The sequence below is a fragment of the Podarcis filfolensis genome, assembly GCF_964270895.1.
Source record: "Podarcis filfolensis genome assembly, chromosome: 9".
NCBI classification, from domain to species: Eukaryota; Metazoa; Chordata; class Lepidosauria; order Squamata; family Lacertidae; genus Podarcis; species Podarcis filfolensis.
The window spans coordinates 5191652-5212214 of NC_139610.1; the positions used below are offsets into that span (position 1 = coordinate 5191652).

Below are 20563 nucleotides of genomic sequence, written 5' to 3' on the forward strand. Positions count from 1 at the left end.
TGCAAAGTGGGGAAATTGTAACTGAATGGAAAGGCAAATTCAAATAATTTTCCTATTTACCAATTTCTTGCTTTCATAAAAATACTACCAAAAATGGAACCTTTTAAAATAAAACGCTAACAATATTACTGATTGTAAGAGGTATTTTTTTAAGTTTTAGTTTAATAATCATGCCAAAAACATTTAAGCATAGAACCACCCTTTCAAAAGAAATATTCCCCATGCAATCATTTTTACAGTGAAACAGCACAATCCTATTCAGAATGCCTATATTTCTAAATGATCATCAGCATCACTGAAAGTATTACCTGGATAGAGCTGGTAAGAGCCACTGTAGTGCCATTTAACCAAATCCTTGAAACCATTCACTGAAAACCATCCTTCTGTATCCATTCCTAACACAGATCCATTTCCCTAGAGCACGCTTGATAGACGCTCTCTGAACAGTGTGGAACATTGTTCTTCTGCAACACCTCCCACTATATTACAACATCTTCTTCAAACAACTCTTCAACAAATTGCCCATTTTTTACTTGCACGTCTATTTCCCCTTATAGCCACAAGAGATATCCTCAATATACTTGGCACAAAGCATTATAAAAAGCTGGATAAATAATTTAAAGAAAGGGCCTTCAACTGCTGTCGCTGAAGGAACATGAATTATTCACATTGTACTGGCATTGCAAGTAACGGCAGCTGATTTGGACAGCAAAGAAATGAAACACAATGTACACCTCCATGCTCCTCAAAAGACTTTTCCTGCACAAGGGGAGCAGGGAGAGAAATGGTTGGGTTTGTTCTGGGTGTTCTGTCGCCTGCACTTTGACCACTGTCCTACTCATTCTTAAAGGTCCGTTTCATGGTTTCCAGGAGGAAGATTACGTCACAGGGTGCTCAGGCTGCTCCAACCTGGTCTCCCTGCTATTCCTTGCCCTTTTGTTCTTTTAAACTCAGTTCAGTCAGGGATCCTGGTGCAGGGACATTGCCTCTTTGACTTCCCAGGGCAGGGCAGGGACTCAGCAGCACGTTTCCGTTTTGCCTCAGGCGGTGAAACAGGATGCGCTGCCCCCGGTTTAGTGGCATGGACATGGCCCCTTTCACTTTCAGCCAGGCCTGGGACAGGTAACATTGAACACTCCTTTCCTTCTCTGCCCATGCCCTTTCTCCCCCTTCCCTTTTCTAAGTTTAGCCATGGTTCTGCTAGCAGGATGTCTTTATCTAATAACCCAAAATACAAAATCACAGCCTCAGTAAAACCAGTTACAAAGAGTGGTGAACTAAGATTAACTGGCAACCAGAACAGGTTTGAAAGAGAAACAACAATTTTTGCCCCCTTCTCAGTGATACAGATAAAAGTCTCTCCAAGAAAAACACTCAGCAGGACCTCTAAAAACCGGCCTGGAAAGAGCTGCATGAGAGGACTCCCGATAGTAACTACAGAAAAAGAAGACGTGAGTGATCATTGCCAACATCTATCTCTAAAAGGATCTCTAGCATATTTCCTATCTACGAGCTACGAAGGTAAAACATTAAGAAAGGCCAAATGAAACAGCTCTTCTATATTTAGATACTGATAAAATTGTAAATAAGCTTCACAATCACTAAAGGCATACCAAGGAAGGCGGAGTACACCTCACAGGCTTCAGCATGTATAAATTTTGCAACTTGAGTATACCTGTCTCTCTCTTCCTGTTTTCTTCTCCTTTTGCACTGAGTCAGTTAGATAGTCTGGCTATGTGGCCAGGGGCTGTATTGTTTATTAACTTTATGGTGCTTTATAAATTATTAGTATTAGCAGCAGTAGTAATATAGGAGGAGCACTACTCTGTCAGTCTCCAGGCACTGATAGTGCCTTTAATGCAAATCCTATTTGGGCATTTTAGGTATGATTAACAAGAAGACAGGGCATCGTCTGGATGAGTAATCAGGAAGAACAGATGCCTTGATATGAGATTGGCCCATTGTACAACTAGATTTTCCAGGATCACGCCCTCCTGAAGGGAGCTCCTGGCAAACCTGGACCGGGCTGGAGGATGTAGACATTCTTAGTGAACCACAACAAACACAGATCAGCATTATACTCAATAAACGCCACTGAGACATTAATATTAGGTCTCTTTTCCAAACAAATACGACTAGCCATTATGTTGATTTTATTCCTTTATCTTTATATTTTCGTTAGCCAGTTTGAAGGTAGTTTTTGTTGCTGTTGTTGTTTTACAACATGGGTAGACAACCTAAGGCCCGAGGGACGGATCTGGCCCAATTGCCTTCTAAATCCAGCCTGCGGACGGTCCGGGAATCAGCGTGTTTTTACATGAGTAGAATGCGTCCTTTTATTTAAAATGCATCTCTGGGTTATTTGTGGGGACTGCCTGGTGTTTTTACATGAGTAGAATGTGTCCTTTTATTTAAAATGCATTTCTGGGTTATTTGTGGGGCATAGGAATTCATTCATAATTATTTTTTTTCAAAATATAGTCTGGCCCCCCACAAGGTCTGAGGGACAGTGGACCGGCCCCCTGCTGAAAAAGTTTGCTGACTCCTGTTTTACAATCAAGTGGTATACAAATTTTATAAAATAAGGCTGCTAAAATTATCATCCAATGCCACAGTGCCAAATTAAGAAACATCAAATATTTTCACATATTAATGCTTACCTCCATCAGACACAGCTGCACACTGCAAAGAGAGAGGGAGAAACATCAGTTACACATAAACTGCTATAGATAATGAGCATTGTTCAGTTATCAAAAGTATATGAACCAGACTTTTGTTCCAAATTCACTGATAATTTTGAGCCATCCATTGCAGCCCCTTCAGGGCAATTTCATTCTCCCCACCAATGTCAACAAACGTGTTCCCGCTGGCTATAAAGGGAATAAGATCAACTTTGGGTTGTGGATTAGTAACATTATTTGTATGTAAGGATTTGAATCTATTCCCAAGGGTGATCAGTAGTCTTTGATTTCTCTATAATGCACAGTTAAGATAACCCAAAGGTTTCTTTTGTTCCTGTTTTGGTTTTAATGCAGACATTCAGGCCCTGCTCAAACTGAAGAGTTTATGAATTTAACATCTTAAATTGCTGCTTCTCCTACGCTCCATGCGGAACACAGGGTTTATAAAATCTTACAAGGTCCAGAATGTTTAGAAACCAAAGAGATTTTGTCCATATACATTTTAGGCTCAAAATATAAATTTGTTTCTTTCTGGCTTCTGTGTGGATTGCACTGAATATTTTTATTTATTTATTTTGCCAAATAAATAACCAGCATCAGGAGTCTAACACAATTAACCACTGGTAAAAATTTTTCATACCATGATTCAAAATACAACCATCTTGCTTTCCAAGCCTATTCACAGCTTCTTAAAATACCTTTGTTCTGTAACTCAGTGGAAAATGTTGCCTCCCAGCAGAATTTATTATTTATCAGACTTACAGCTTCTGTCATCCCAAAGCCTTGAGGCAGGGAGCTAAACTAAATTATCCAACCATTCTTCCCCTCTTTCTATTACCAAAATGCATATGAGGAAACAAAACTCCAAATAATTTAAGCTGGCATGTCTGGAAAAGAATTCCAAACCTACGTGTCAGCCACTGATGGGGGAGGTCCTTTCTCCATATTGTGAAGGGATAAGCGCAGACCAGCTCCCCAAACTGGGGTTTAACTACCCCTTCTTTAGACCTTTCTCCCACTCCTTACAAAGGGGGAGTGAACAATTTCAGATTTTAGTGCAGCTGTGATTAAGCAGCCTTTCCTCACCCTAGCTAAAGGTAGCACTGCAAGCCATTCTTCTTATTTGGCAGTGAATGTGAAGCAGGAGTGCTCTCTCCTGACATTGAGTTTAGTCCAGGTTTCTCTTATCTGCATGACATCAACATTCCGTAGAACCTGGAAACTTACAGAGCTATTTTTTTAAAGAAAATAAATGTGTGTTTTTAAAGCAACTTTCTTTTTAAAATTTACAAACCTATATACCCGTAATTTTTGCTCTATAAGACTCACTTTTTCCCTCCTAAAAAGTAAGAGGAAATGTGTGTGCGTCTTATGGAGTGAATGCAGGCTGCGCAGCTATCCCAGAAGCCAGAACAGCAAGAGGGATTGCTGCTTTCACTGCGCAGCGATCCCTCTTGCTGTTCTGGCTTCTGAGATTCAGAATATTTTTTTCCTTGTTTTCCTCCTCCAAAAACTAGGTGCACCTTGTGGTCTGGTGCGTCTTATAGAGCAAAAAATACGGTAATTCTGTGTATCAAGTGAGTCCCTTGAGAAATGTCGCAATCACTACATTAGTTTCTGGATGTCCTTGTTTTGCTTCCAAGTTCACTATTGGATGGAATAAAACTTCCACTTTACTCACAGAGTGATCCAAAGAGATTTACATTAAAAGCAATTAAAAACAACCTTTCGTACTATGCACAGCAGCACCATGTGGAAAACTTATCAGAACTGCAGATTGGAATATTTAGCATAAAACTGAAATTAGATTTTCCGTTATAAAAGATTAAAGTGATGAAGGATTTTAAATTTTTTTGGTAGTAAGTTCCGCATTAGTTTTCCCCCAACTTAACACAATTGGCTTAATAAAGGGATTTTGACTTTTTCAGTCTAGGTTTTTTTGGGGGGTGGGGGCAGCTAGGTACAGTGGTACCTCGGGTTAAGAACTTAATTCGTTCTGGAGGTCCGTTCTCAATCTGAAACTGTTCTTAACCTGAAGCACCACTTTAGCTAATGGGCTCTCCTGCTGCCGCTGCGCTGCACAATTTCTGTTCTCATTCTGAAGCAAAGTTCTTAACCTGAGGTAATATTTCTGGGTTAGCGGAATCTGTAACCTGAAGCGTATGTAACCTGAGGTACCACTGTACTAACATCATCAGCTTTGGAATTACTTTGGGCTATTATTAATTGACCTTCACCCCCAGAAGTGCACTCCATTGCCTTTTGAGACAGATGGATGCCAACAATCATGGTTTTTAAAGTACTGAACTTTTGCGAATGGTTGCATGGCCATCTGCCATGGATGCTGTAGCTGAGGTTCCTGAACTTCAGGGGGTGGACTACATGATCCTTGGGGTCTATTCCAACTCTACAATTCTACAACTACTGAATTGTCTATGGGATATGTATTTGTGGGAAATGAAAGGTATGTAAATAAACTGACTATGGTTCTTTTTTTACCCATTTCTTTGTGTAGGCTTTTTATTTCTAAAGACTGACTGTAGACAAATGCCTGTCACATCCTGTTCTCGTTGCTTCCAGCATGCAGATGGTTGAACTGTAAACCAACCAGCAACTGCCACAGTTTAGGGCCAAGTAATGAACTGTTAGTTTAGACAATAAACCTTTTTTTAAAAAAAATGCAGAACATTATGATAGCCTAGATCTTCCCCCATCCCTGCCAATTTATTAATCTTTTCAACACACTTTCTCAGTTCCAGTAACTCCACAGGAATACTGACTGGCACAATAACAATTTTTTAAAAAAAAAATCTAGGGAGATGTGTGACAGCTACTTAAGTCTTCCCTACCTCTTATTCTCAGTATTTGCCTATTTACAGGAATGTAATCAAATAAATCATTTGCAACAGTTGAGTGTTTCAACCCTAAACAAGATCCCTATTTCACACAATCACAGATTATTTATGTATGTTAAGTGTCTGCCTGCTTGGGGATCACATAGTTGCTTCCATTCACAAATCTGGCATTTGACTGCATATGAAACATTTATAAAACAGTTCAGAAAAAGATTAGGATATTTAGAATTGAGATCTAAAGTGGACACAATCCACCTGCCACTTTGATACTCAAATCCCAGACTACTGAAGGGAAGCAATTTTGATCATGATTCCCAAGCCCGGAAATGACCCTTAATATACAAAATTGTATAGATCTATTTGCCTTCTTAAGATGTATCATAAGATTATTCCCTAAAAGATATTCTCTTTTCTATTGTCTCTCTTTTTTGCTGATAAGCAATTTAAAAGGGTATCCCTCATAAATGCCTTAGGGTCCTCGCAAATTATTTCAATGATAGGAACTGATTCAGTATTACTGTCCAAATATTACAGCCATTTCTTTATTAAGCAGAAGAAACTTGTTTAGGTGACAATATTCCTAGTATCATTATATCTAGCAAAATTTAATTCTAAACTTGGGACCTGCTTTGCATAGGTCTGTCCAGCAACACGACAAGCCATTGCTTTGTCAATCAACTTTGCAGAAAAGTGTGTGTTGGTGGGGAACCAATATTTAATATTTAACCTGCATAGCATCACCTGATCCAGATGGAAGACACAGAGCTGGGTGTCAACAGCATACTCATGACACTGTGCCCCCAAACCCGAATGACCACACCCAACACCTCCATATAGATGTTACAAAGCAGGGAGGACAGGATGGAGCCCTGCAGATCCCACCACACAAATGCCATGGGGTTGAAGTGAAGTCCCCCCCCCCCGTAACAATGTACCCTCAGATCTTAACCAAGGAAGATAACATGGCTGATGGTATTAAAAGCTACTGAGAGACTGGGGAGAATTAACAGGGTCCAGATCCCCTGTGCCTCTTGATCTGGGTGACCAAATGAGTTAACACAGGCTTGAAGCAAGATTGAAATGGGCCTTGTACTAAACCACTTCCAAGTATTAAATCTGCTTCCCCAACGAGTCATCAGTCTTTATTACAAGCTGATGGAGAAAATAGCTATTACCAAAATTAGAAGCATGTATACAACATAATGATATGGTTTCCAAACTCCTATTTTATAAACAAATAGTGAGCCCTCTAGTGTATCTAGCACAGCGTAACCTACCATATTAATTATAAAAGCTACTTCCTTCCCTGAAGTATAAAGGTAAAGGGACCCCTGACCATTAGGTCCAGTCGCAGACAACTCTGGGGTTGTGGCGCTCATCTCGCTTTATTGGCCGAGGGAGCCGGCGTACAGCTTCCGGGTCATGTGGCCAGCATGATTAAACCACTTCTGGCAAACCAGAGCAGCACACAGAAACGCTGTTTACCTTCCCGCTGGAGTGGTACCTATTTATCTACTTGCACTTTGACGTGTTTGCGAACTGCTAGGTTGGCAGGAGCAGGGACTGAGCAACGGGCGCTCACCCCGTCGCAGGGATTCGAACCGCCAACCTTCTGATCGGCAAGCCCTAGGTTCTGTGGTTTAACCCACAGCACCACCTGTGTCCCGTCCCTGAAGTATACCATGTGTCAAATTAAGATCCAACTGGACAAAAAAATAACCTTAGTCTCCATTTTCTTGTCTCATGAATCTACCACATTTTACTCTTTTACCTTGATTAATGAACAGTACAATCCTACACCTGTCAACTTAGAAGCAAGTCCCGAAGAGTTCAGCAGAGCTTTACTTCCAGATAAATGCATATGGAATTGTAGCCAAAAATCAGTATTATAGACAAGAAGAAAAATAAATGATGTTCAAACTATGTTGCACTCTTAGTGATAGAAAGCTCTTCTTATTGGGGATAATTTTTAAAGACATCCTGAAGATACCTGGCCAATGCCTGCTCCTCCGCCTCTCCCCTCCTTAAGATTTTGCCATCTTCTTCAATGCTATAATTGAATCTATTTGCTCTGACACCCCTCTCTCCTCCCTCTTCCAGATCTCCCTCCTTCACAACCTTTGTCAACTCTTTTTCTCGTTGTTTAACTTTGACCCTTGAACTACAACCACTTGCTGGCTGCAATGAGGGTGTGTGTGTGTGTGTGTGTGTGTGTGTGTGGAATGTACTGTACAAAAGGTAAAAAAAACCACATCTGTTGACTTGTGGTTCCTGGAAGGTTACTCTCAAGTTAATACATTCCTTGGGCTACTTTACCTGGCCCTTCACTATTCTCTCTATATTTAGTGTCCCTGGAAAACATCTTCACATCCTATGGCTTTCAATACTACGAAAGATACTGACAACCTTGGAATTATTATCTCTGATGAGAGGTTACTGTTTTAAATGTTCTTCATTGTTTCTACATTCTTTAGACATGTTTTTACCTCTACTGTATTGTTTTACCACTTTGTTGATTGCTACTCTGGGCTCCTTTGGGAGGAAGGACAGGATAGAAATAAAATCAACAAATAAAACAGTAGTTTATATGCTGATGAAATCCTCTTCTACTTCTGAACCAGTCTTGCATCTCCAAGTACTTCTCTAATATTTCCCCTTGTATGCTTTATGGTTCTCTCAAGCTTAGAATGTCCAAAAACAGTATTTTCACCTTTTTTATTTGTATGCATTTTCTTAATTTATGCCTTCAACATTTGAGTCAAGGCAATTTATGAACATATAAAAACCGCTAAAATAGTTTTAAAAATGGTACAAAAAATAACAAGACAGGTTTAAAAATAATACAAAATGAGCACCTTCTCATGAAGCTGGAGAAGCCTGTAGAAATAAAAATGTCTTCCGTTGTTTCTAGAAAGTAAAAATAGTGGGTGCCTGTGCAATACCTCAACAAGAATGGTGTTCTACGGAAGAGAGGCAGCCACACTAAAAGCCTTGCCCAAGTTAGTGTGGGGATGGTACTTGAAGGAGAAACTCTTCTGCAGAATGCAGCAACTGACTGGGTATACAAGCAATAAGGCACTCTCTGAAGTAACCTTGTCCTTATTTGCGTAAAGCCCTAATACTACAAACACTTAAACATGGCCTGGTAGCACATTGGTAAAGGTAAAGGGACCCATGACCATTAGGTCCAGTCGTGGCCGACTCTGGGGTTGTGGTGCTCATCTCGATTTATTGGCTGGGTCATGTGGCCAGCATGACTAAGCCGCTTCTGGCGAACCAGAGCAGCGCACGGAAACACCGTTTACCTTCCCGCCAGAGGGGTACCTATTTATCTACTTGCACTTTGATGTGCTTTCGAACTGCTAGGTTGGCAGGAGCAAGGACCGAGCAACGGGAGCTCACCCCGTCGCGGGGATTCGAACCACCAACCTTCTGATCGGCAAGCCCTAGGCTCAGTGGTTTATCCCACAGCGCCACCTGCGTCCCCCCCCCCATACTTCTCCCTTAATCCCTATACAGTGGTACCTCTGGTTGCGAACGGGATCCGTTCCGGAGCCCCGTTCGCAACCTGAGCAGAACGCAACCCGCGTCTGCGCGTCGCGATTCACTGCTTCTGCACATGCGTGTGACGTCATTTTGAGCGTCTGCGCATGCGACAAAACCTGGAAGTAATCCTTTCTGGTACTTCTGGGTTGCCACGGGACGCAACCTGAAAAGATTTAACCCGAAGCATCTTTAACCCAAGGTATGACTGTACTGGCTTCCAGCCATTCCAGGCCTTGCACAAGCCAGAACCCCCCCCCCCAGTCTCTCACCTGCCCCCATCTTCTTCCTCTTGTATCCTAGCACACACCAACCTGTGTCTTTCACTTTTTAAACACCCTCACCAACCATCAGAAAGTTTCCTACTCCCTGCAACAACAGCTGCTTTCTCCATTGCTGCCCTTCTGCCTGAAATTGCTTCGCAGAAAGTTTCAGAGACCAGCTTCTTTCTTTTCTTCAAGTCCCTCCTCAAAACTCATGTTTTTCATGAAGCCTGTGGAACAGCCCTCAGACCCTAAGCTTTCTGTAACTAAACCTCAGTAGGTGCAGCTGAAGTAATTGCATATTCATCCCATTTACCCTGATATCCCTTCCCCTGTTGTTCTCTTTGTGTCTATTTTTTAGATTGTAAAGTGTCATGCCGACAACAGCAAGGCATATGAGAAACAACCTGGATGGTATATAAATGATTGCTGTTATCACACAGCAGATATGCCTGTTCTGCTGCTGAGATCTAGAGTGTTTCATGTGATGTTCTGTACTGGTACTTTTCAACTCTCCCCATCTGGCAACAGCCCCTCACCCTCTGAAAGCTCTCCTGGCAGGTAAAGGGGCTCTTGATCATGGCATGAAGCACCCTCTCTTGGGTCTTCCTGGTTTCTGGTCAATGTTTCTATTTTGCAAATTATATTTTTGCAAACACAGAGATTATGCATATTCAATATTTTCATTTAAATTTAAAAATTCAAATGACCCACAACCTCTCTGGACGTAAGTATGAAAATAAATATTATTTTGAAAGCACTACCTAAACATAAAAATATAAGTATTACCATTATGAAATGAATGCCTTAAAAATATGTATTTTACTTTCTGCATATTTTCATTCCCGGTTCCTGCCCCAGTTATCACTCATTCATTTTACATTGATTTTTTTTTTAAAGAAAAGGACAGGTATATACCAGACATTTCTTACAGAGGAAATTGAAGCAGGTTATTTTTAAAACACCAAAAAGTAACAAAGTAACTGTAATAAATCATAATTTCTGTTGTGCAGGAAGCTGATTCATCACAATTTGATAACATTCCTTTACTTCAGAATGATTTTTAAAATTATTTTCTTTCCACTTCTAAAATTGTCTACTTGCATAAAAACAATAAAGCAAGAAGACAAAGATGATACTCTTTTTCTTGCCATGTTAGAGAAATTATTACAAGACACTGGTGTCAAAAAAATTCAACTCAAATTTAAAAAAATAAAAGGTTTTTCCTCCAAAATAGAAATGCATTTGTGTGGTTTATTGCAAACAGACAAGAAGACATAAGCAATCTGTACCATTTATAGATGATTGTCAAATTTGCTTTTCATCTTGAAACATCTCTGATAAAGTTAATATTTACACACTAAAATTTGATGAGTAAAACAAAAAACTTGTAAAACTGCTGCTATGTAGTTTCTTTCACATAACTCCCATAATCAACATTTGTTTTTTAAAATTATTTTTTCACAAAATACAATTTCAGCTATAAGTTTCAAAAGTCTTAATATGGAATAATAACAATCTATAATTCTGGTCTCTAATCTCCAATGCAAGACAGTCCCTTGTGACAAGCAATCATATTGCTTACCTGTTCATCGTAAGAAAAAGCAGTTATTTTTGCCAGAAGCACCTTTCCTAAATTCATCTTTACTTTAGATGGTGGAGCATTTCTTAAATAAAACAGGTTCTCAAGAGCTTAAGTGCACCATCCAATACTCCGCACTGCCTGTGCAAAATGCCTACAAAGTTTAAAGGCATTTCACATGTTCTATTTTACTCCCTTTATGTTACCAATAGCAACCAGCCACCGCAGAACGCTCCAGTTCATCATGGATCAGATTGTATCTCGGCTATCTCACAGAACAAAGATAGTTTGGAGAATTGGGGCTGTGGTATTTAACAAATCCTGTCTGTAGCAAATAACATAACACACTTTATGCAGCCTGAAATGGTGCGTTTGCAGAAGAACACTATAGTTAGGTCTGTGCATCTGCCATGGCTGAAAGAGTGCAAAAATGGGCAAGGTGTGGCAGTAGGTATAGAATTCAGCTTCCAGAGCATCTCAGATTTATATTTTTAAAAGGAGGTTTCCAGTCCTCATAGCTGCAAAGATAGCAAGGTTTGCTGAATCTCAGATACCTGCTGGGTTGCTGAATAATTGGTTTGGGGAGCAGCTTTGAAGTCTTTGTCCCTTCCACTACTGGAAAAAGGTAAAATATCAGGATTATCGAAAATCAGTGTGTATGCGTATGTTGTATTAAATGCTCCTTAAAAACAGGTGGTGCAAAATTATACAGGAATGCAATAGTCTATTATCCGGGACCCTTTACCAAAACTAATAGCAAAAGTTGAAGACTGCTCTTCTATGTAAAACAACAAACTGGGGACAGAACTAGATTTAATGTTTGAGATAAAGTATAATAAATGTGACACAGCAGAGTATGTATTTGTCATGAAGGTCTGCACAACCCCTGCCTGTCTACCAATATTGCCTGTCCATCAAAGACTCCATTGCTCAAAGGTGGGATAGGCATGTCTCAAGCATCCCCACTCCCCTTATATAATAGTGTTTTTTCTTTAGTTATCTTTAGAGGCAGCAGTGTGCGGAAGTAACAGGATGTCCTGGGAGGTGTGCTGTCTTCCAGCTGCAAAGATTCACAATGTGACAGAGAAACTGCCAAATCTTATAAAGTCCACTGACACCAACCCCTTCTCTTTTTGATTCATGTGGGTACAAACAATACTGCCAAACACAGCCTTTGACATATGAGACTCTGGCCAGGAGACTGAAGGGCCTTGAGACACAGGTGTTTTTAAATCTCTCCTTTCTGTTGAAGGTATTGGTCCAGGAAGAGAGAGGAAAATACTGGAAGTAAACCACTGACTGCGCAGGTGGTGTTGTCAGGAAGGATTTGGCTTCTTAGACCATAGTTTCCACTTCCTTGAGGAAGGACTTCTGGCCAGACATGGGTTGCACCTCACAGTGGTCGGCAAGAATGTGTTTGGAGAATGGGGAAATGACAAAGGAAGAGTATATATGAGTAGCCAATAGTTGCAGGGAGAAGGTCAGGCGGGCCAAAGCTCAGAATGAACTCAGGCTTGCAAGAGAGGTTAAAAATACAATTTTAAAAGCTTCAGTCGTTCAAAGTAAGAGGAGGAACAAGCAAGTAGTATGCGCAGAGGATATAGGTGAGAGTGACTTTAACTTTTTTTCCTTCAAAGGAACATCTTGAAGATTCATACACAAGCCAGGCACATAAGTTGAACCAGGCAAAGCTTACTCAAGGTGTCAGAGTAGCTTTGGGGTCCCACAACGTGACACTCATGAGCACTACCTTCCCACAGACAACCTGAGCACTCTGAATTTTAATTTCTTTTTTTAAAAAAATGAGTTTTTAGGATTACTCCTTGAGGGTAATGTGGCAATGGGCAGGGACAGACCAGATGCTGGATTACCTAAACAGGAACTGCCTTGCTTCATTAATGCAATGGGATTTACGTCTAAGTAAGCATGGCGCTGTGGGTTAAACCACAGAGCCTAGGACTTGCAGATCAGAAGGTTGGCGGTTCGAATTCCCTCGATGGGGTGAGCTCCCGTTGCTCGGTCCCTGCTCCTGCCAACCTAGCAGTTCGAAAGCATGTCAAAGTGCAAGTAGATGAATAGGTCCCGCTCCGGTGGGAAGGTAAACGGCATTTCCATGCGCTGCTCTGGTTCGCCAGAAGCAGCCACATGACCCGGAAGCTGTACGCCAGCTCCCTTGGCCAGTAAAGCGAGATGAGCGCTGCAACCCCAGAGTCGGTCATGACTGGACCTAATGGTCAGGGGTCCCTTTACCTTTAAGCATACTCTTAAAGTACCCTCTAAGGTACCCTCTAAGGCGAGGGGTCGTCCCCCCCGAAATGGAGACTCAGGAAATCCAGGAAAGAGGTAGATAGATACTGGTTTGGGGCAATTATTGGCAGATGTGAAAACAAAAACAACCCCCCCCCCCATTATGTTACAAGCAAATATAATTTTCAATGTTTTTCACAAAGAATCAAAGACAGTTCTATCAATGGGTTTCTGTCTCAAAAGAGCCCCCTTCCCAGTGAAGCAAATAAGTTTGCTTTCTGCACTGCATATTATTTGTTCCAGCAGCATTAAATAATTAAAACAATAAATGAAGTAATAAGTGGCCTCAAGATTAAAATATTTTGCCTTGAACAATATTGTGGACCAATATCCTCTTTTCAGTTTTCAAAGCTCTGAACCCAATTTGGGTGCTAGAATCATAGAATTGTAGAGTTTGAAGAGACCCCAAGGATCATCTAGTCCAGCCCCCTGCAATGCAGGAATCTCAGCTAAAGCATCTGTGACAGATGGCCATCCAACCTCTGATTTAAAAACCTCCAATGGAGAGCCCACCACCTCCCGAGGGAAACCATTCTCCTGTTGAACAGCTCAGAAAGTTCTTCCCAATGTTTAGCCTCAATCAGCCTGAGCTGTGCTGAGCTGCAACTTTCTCCCCCTCCTTTCCCTTCTCTGCGTGCAAAGTTCCTCTGCATAGTTTGTGTTCAGCACATGATTCACTGACACAACCTCATCCCCTTCAGACCAATTGACACTGATAAGGCTCATTACTTGGTGTCCAGGGTGGTTCTCATGCTGAACATCTGAGTCAGATGTTCAGCATGCAAGTCACCCTGGCTGATCCCAGCGGCTGCTGTGCTGGGAAGGGAAGAGGCTCACTCATGTAGCAAGCTGCACTATACCTAGGGCCGTCTTTACCCGGGGGTGCAAGCGGTGTGGGGCACCCGGGGGCCAAATTTTGGGGGGCACCTGGTGCCCGCTGCTGAAGCCGCTTAAGCTCTTAACTATCTACCTGTCATTGAAATAATACATAATTTTGATCAAGCTAGAAAAACAAAATACATATATACCTAGGTATTATCTAAATGCATACCTACTGTTTCACTAAAGGACTTTCGACTTCGTGCGCTCATTTACCAAAGATGCGCCGTGCCAGCGGTGGTGCTTATCATTCACAACGGCGGCGCCTGTCATTCACAACAGCACTGTGCACACGAAGGTAACTCTTACATCAAAATATTACGTTACATATTGCATTAAGCTGCTATGCGGCAGCGGGGTCAGTGGCACCTCTGACATGACTGATGTTTCTCCTAAGGAGGTGCCTAAACAATACTTGTAAGTTTAAGTGTGGTGGTGTTGTATGCTTAAGTATAAGTGTATTGTAAAGAAATGAGAAAATAAAAATGCTTGTTTCTTTTTCCTTCCTTCTTTCCTAAGCAAGAGATAAGGCTTAAGCATGGTGTCTGACATAAGCATAATAAAAATTAATTTGGGGGCTAAACTAAATTTTGGGGCGCTGGGCGGATCTTTGCACCCCGGCAGCACATATGCTAACGACAGCGCTGACTATACCAGGCCAAACTATTTCTCCATTTAGTCTACTCTTACTGGCAGTGGCTGGCTCTCTAAGGATCTCAGGAAGAGAGAGAGGTCTTTTTCATTACTGGCCAGACAATTCTTTTCACTAGAGATGCAAAGGATCAAAGCAGGGACCTCCTGTATGCCAAGGATGTGCTCTGTCACTGAGCAAACAAATGCTGAGAAGGGGAGGTGGATGTTGCTGCAAATGGCACAGCCTTCTGCACTTCTCACCAGCTTTTTACCGGGAAGCGTAAAGAGGGAGAGGGCAGCTGCTGCTCTACTCCTTCAAGGCCACATTGTCTCTCCACTCCACCCACAAATTCAGCCCATGAAGAAAAACACACAGGCAGAGGATAGCAGGTGCTAGGGGATAGGGTCGGAGTTCAAAACCTGTGGGTTTCTCAGAAGGAATACTGGACTGTCTGCTGTTCAGGACACTAAATTATAGGAACTCATGTTCTCTTCTAGCAAGGCAGTTCTTAAGTATGAGTAGCCAGATCTGTTTAATCAAGGAATTTCTTAACTAGGACCATTAGGGATGGAACCTCCATTTATGAAGGCCGTATATCTTGTGTTAGCAGCAGCTCCCAGCAGGAAGCAACAGAAGTTAGTGAAAATATGAAACACACCAAATACGTTAGTGTTATATATATGGGAATGGGAAGAATGCTGTATAAATATTCAAATTTAACTAATAGATTGACTAACCCTTCAATGATTAAGCTATTAAAGTTTCAATTAAGTTTCGGTCTTAATAATAATCCTTTTAAAACAATGAGATTGTATAGCAAAAATATATTCTCCCTAGAGAATCTACTTCAAAGAAAAAACTGTATCAAAGCATTCAAATGTCACTCTTAAGAAAACTGAACATGTTTTTCAGGATATGGTTGAAACTTACAATACCAATAAAAAATATGCTATCCAATGCATGCTAGCACTGAAGCAAGTCCAATTCTACTCATAAGTTTGTAGCCACAAAGGATTTTTTAGAAGACAATTTTTTTGCGTATTAAAAATGTGCTTGTTTTATTTTCTTTACCAGTAAGAATAAGGATAGCCAAGAAATAGCCACAAAAATACGTAAGGTCTCTTTTAACAACCTGTTGAAGATAGATATGCCTACCAGTGAGTTGTGTGTGTGTGTGTGTGTGTGTGTGTGTGTGTGTGTTTTAATGGAATGTATTCCATTAACAATCTAGCCAGGGCATATTGTTCCCCTTCCTTTTTTAATGACACAGAGCCTTTAGAATACTTCTCTGTGTTTCATTTAAGAAACATTAAACATTTTTAAAAACTGAAACATCCCCGTCTCAAACTTTATCTGAGTCATGAAAACCCCGAACGGGTAGGTCTACCAAATAAACATACAAAGAACCATCAAACCATGCAGTCAAATTATTTTTATACATGAGGAGCTGCCATTGTTTAATGCATTTAATTATTCTTAGAAAAATGACAGTGCACAGTTTTGCCTAAGTACCTACTGGAAAACCACTTTACTGCTGACTTACACAATAAAAGAATTAAATATAAAAATTATCAGTTAACATTAATAGAGGGGGGAAATCATCTGGACAGAATGCAGACTTTTACAGGAACTATATGGAAGACCTTGCAACTGAAGGCTGTCCTTTAAGTAACTTTCTTGAGTTCCATATACACTATTAGATAAATGAAGCATACTTACGTGACTAAAGTTGCAAAGTTCCTCCATGTACAAGTTGTCCCTAAGGGACTTCTCTCTCATGTTAAGGAAAGTTTCCTACGAACACACATGCTTACTTCTCCTGTCCAGTAAAACAAATGAAACTAAGGTGCCTCTTCTTCCTTCCTTCGCAGTGGAGACCCACCCAGACTAAGCACCAGTTTGTGTATCTACCCATCAAAAGAAAAAGAAAAACAGCTTGCACTCAAGGCTTTAAATTGTTGCTGTGACTGTCTTTGCATAACAATGAACCCTCCACAGAGACTGCATACTAGTGGTTCATAGGTTCAGTGTGAACTGTATAGAAAAACTTTAAACTAGCTCTAAAATCAAACAGCAACTTTATACAGCTTGTTCCCATTTTCTCTGTTTCTCGGCATGTAGCTGCATGTTCCTTCAAGATTGCAATCACATGCAAGCCTATTATGCTATTTGCTTCATCCAACTTGTCTGTTCCTTGCTCCTTTGACTAAGCAAAAGAAGGTTACAGAATTCTTTTTCCTTGTGCAACAGGATTCTCATACATTTCAGTACCACACCCATTTATTTTAACTCACAAGCCTATGAAGTACTGAGGATACGTCTATTATGTCATAGCATTAGTCAAACTCCAACCACAAAAAGTCATTTGCGTAGCTAAAAATGACTACTTCTGAATATACTATATAAATATATATATAGGATATTGCCACCCCAGTAATGAATTGTTCATTCTTTTAGAAGCTTGCTACATTGTGAAAATCACGCTTTTCGAGCTACATTCTATTCAGTGTTCACTTTTTGAAGACTAGTAGAGACTCTCCCCGCTTACACATACACACACACAATGATGAAGGCTAGGCATTGTTATGAAAGTAGGGATTTAGTTAGAAGGCATCAAACTGAGAACTTAGGCAAATTTATAACACAAATTCCACATGTTCAGCAGCACCACCTATAAGAATATTTAGCACGCATGCATTAAATGGCCTCATTTGCATGCCACTTGAAACCATAATGAAGCTTAATTATGGTTTAAAGGTGAATGTGCAGTGTACTGATGCAGAGAAAAAAATCTGCAGCCCCTTCACTCCTCCCCCATTCTTGCTTCTGAGGGTTCAGCCTTAGGATTACGTCTGAACCTGAGTTCCATGGTTTGCCTTCCCCAAACAAGCCATGACCAGTAAGGCAAGAACAAAATATGGTTATAGCTCATGGCTTGTTTGGAGAGATATACCGTATTTTTCGCTCTATAAGACGCACCAGACCACAAGACGCACCTAGTTTTTGGAGGAGGAAAACAAGAAATAAAATTTTCTGAATCTCGGAAGCCAGAACAGCAAGAGGGATCGCTGCGCAGTGAAAGCAGCAACCCCTCTTGCTGTTCTGGCTTCTGGGATAGCTGCGCAGCCTGCATTCGCTCCATAAGACGCACACACATTTCCCCTTACTTTTTAGGAGGGAAAAAGTGAGTCTTATAGAGCAAAAAATAAGGTAATTCCCGAGTCTGGGTCCAAACGCAACGCTAAGCCAAAGCAGGGCTCAACTCCTGGCAGCAACAGCAGTGGGAGCAGGGAGGGGTGACGTGACCCCCCAGGACATGGCACATTCATTTTTAAATCACAGTCAAGCTTAACAGTGGTTTAAAGTGATTTGTCAACCAGAACAGAGAAAAGCAACACGTTAATTTACTCTCGTTTGAGAACATATCTACTTTCCTTAGAGTACTGTTTAAGCAGCTTATCAATGCCTGTTCACTCTCTCTTCACAGGAAACAGTGGAAGCTTAGTGTAATAAAATTACCTCAAGATCATCAAGCGAGCGAGTAATGCTGAATCTCTTTGTCCGTCCAAATGATCTTCGAGCAGAAGAGCGCTGGGGAAGCTGTCCTAAACCAGAAGTAGGTCCAAACTTTGTACACTAAATAAGCCAAGAAATATATATTTAATTATATTGCTTTATTCATTCCTGATACAGAAAAATTTATTTGACTTTATTATCCCCGTTGATGATAAGAAGAAGACTTAGTATTTACCGTATTTTTTGCTCTATAAAACTCACTTTTTCCCTCCTAAAAAGTAAGGGAAATGTGTGTGTGTCTTATGGAGTGAATGCAGGCTGCGCAACTATCCCAGAAGCCAGAACACCAAGAGGGATCGCTGCTTTCGCTGCGCAGCGATCCCTCTTGCTGTTCTGGCTTCTGAGATTCAGAATATTTTTTTTCTTGTTTTCCTCCTCCAAAAACTAGGTGCGTCTTATGGTCTGGTGCGTCTTATAGAGCGAAAAATACGGCAGTTTTAAAAAGCAGGCTTAACAATAGTCATTTGTGGGACTATGTGCAGATTAGCAGCTAAACAATGATATACTATTATTTATTTTACCGCCTAGATCTGCTACACAGATGCTTGAGGTAACATGCCTGCTTTTTAAATTCTAATCAATGAAATAGATCTTGAACAAATTTTACTTTAGCTAGCAAGTGAAACAGAATAAAAAAGAGACCAGTGAATAATCCGATATACATAGAAAAGTGCACAAACTGAAGATAAGCGGCAGGCAGCATTAATACTGCAGGTTAAAATAAAGATGCTCTACCACCCATCTGCCTTCATCCCTAGCCTTCTAGTGCAGTTCTGTTTACATAGGTGACATAGTTGCACTGCAGAGAACAGTATTAGGCCGAAGCAACCTTGACCTCATGTCATAGCCCAGGAGATACTTTCCCTGATCAGAGAACATCAACTATAAATCAATCCTTATTCCCTTTAATAAACCACAATGTTAGACACCAGACACCATCTTCAACTGTCTTCTGAATCACCCTTTTGTATCTTTGTTTTCTTACACTCCTCTGGACAGGCCTGGATTAAAGCAACTGGAGGCCCTGGGCCAGGAGACATTGGGAGGCCTGAATTTAATAGCATCTGCTCCTGAGAAACAAAACCCCGTTCTCTTCTTTATCTACTCAATGGAAGCAGAACATTGCTGAAATTTGAGCATTCATGAAAATATTGTTTCTAAATTTATAAACTTTAGTAAGTTTATAAAAGTATGGAATTAATGAAGACATTCACACAGAACATTCATAGGGGAATCATAGCTGTAACATTACACTATATGCAACAGTTTCTTTCGAGCTTTTTTAGATGCCAACTTATCAATTATATCATTAAAATCAGTGAGTCGCAGTTTATCATTTTCTGTGCAGAGAATGCTTAGATCACACAACCAATCTTGGGCATAGCTGTCAACTTCCAGATTTGAAAATAAGGGATCAGCAGCCTCGAAAATAAGGAATCAGCAGCCTCACCTGCCCCGGGGACAGTCTATGGGATATCTAACAATCCAGGATAGCAGCGGGAAGCAGTGGGAAATGGCGCTAGAATAAGGGAATTTCCCACAAAAAAAGGGAAGGTTGACAGCTATGATCTTGGGACATTGTTGACCATAGATCATGCTATATCCTTCTTAGTCTAGAAAATAATCTTTCATCAGTACAGTTTGTAATTGTTAAACACACGAACAATCTGAAAATTGTTTCCACATTTGGAAAACCTGTCCAAATTTTCTGCTGGAATATTATTTGATACATATATTGGTGGCTGAAACTTTCTTTTTCAGGGTAAGTTTGCACAGGTGGAAGTGCAAGAGTTCATTGACTAGACTAAGGTCAACATCCTTTGGATACACTTCCAGCAATGCAATTGTGAATCTGTTTCTTGTTTGCATGCAGGTTCACAAAAAAATAAAAATTACCAGCTAATGTGAGCATTTGACTATGCTTTCTAGTTTAGCATGTTAGCATAGAGTTCATATGATTTTTCAATTTTCCATGGGATGGCAATAATCAAATCCAGTAGAAGCTAAAGCTGTATTTAAGGCAGTTTGGTTACAGAAAAGTCTGCACACGAAACAGTAGACTTTTGCTTTTGTGGGAGAATCTACTAGCCATTCTCAAGGGTGGTTTTCTCCATTTACTTCTTACTATAAATAGGGACTCAACTTTTGTTGCAATCCTGTACACATATACCATGGTGTAAGCCCCCATTAGCATGGTTCCTACTCCTTTTATGAATACTCATAAATGCATTCTTCATGTGTGT

At 40.6% G+C, this 20563-nt stretch overlaps 1 protein-coding gene across 10 annotated transcripts in view; it reads right to left on the reverse strand.

The window, feature by feature from the left end:
- Window positions 1–20563, reverse strand: part of RGS12 (regulator of G protein signaling 12) — an 81014-nt gene that overhangs the window by 42475 nt on the left and 17976 nt on the right. For 8 of the 10 annotated variants that reach the window (XR_014551928.1, XR_014551929.1, XM_083630075.1 and 5 more), the window contains exons 3-4: window positions 18264–18380; window positions 2661–2682 (exon numbers count right to left, since the gene is read on the reverse strand). Coding sequence is in view for 8 of the 10 variants with exons in the window: in XM_083630075.1 (XP_083486201.1) it covers window positions 2661–2682; window positions 18264–18380 (139 nt within the window). In the remaining 2 variants the exon portion in view is untranslated. Of the gene's footprint in view, window positions 1–2660; window positions 2683–10927; window positions 11811–16463; window positions 16961–18263; window positions 18381–20563 lie in introns of those variants that run through there. The other 2 variants (XM_083630078.1, XM_083630072.1) reach the window with 2 other exon arrangements.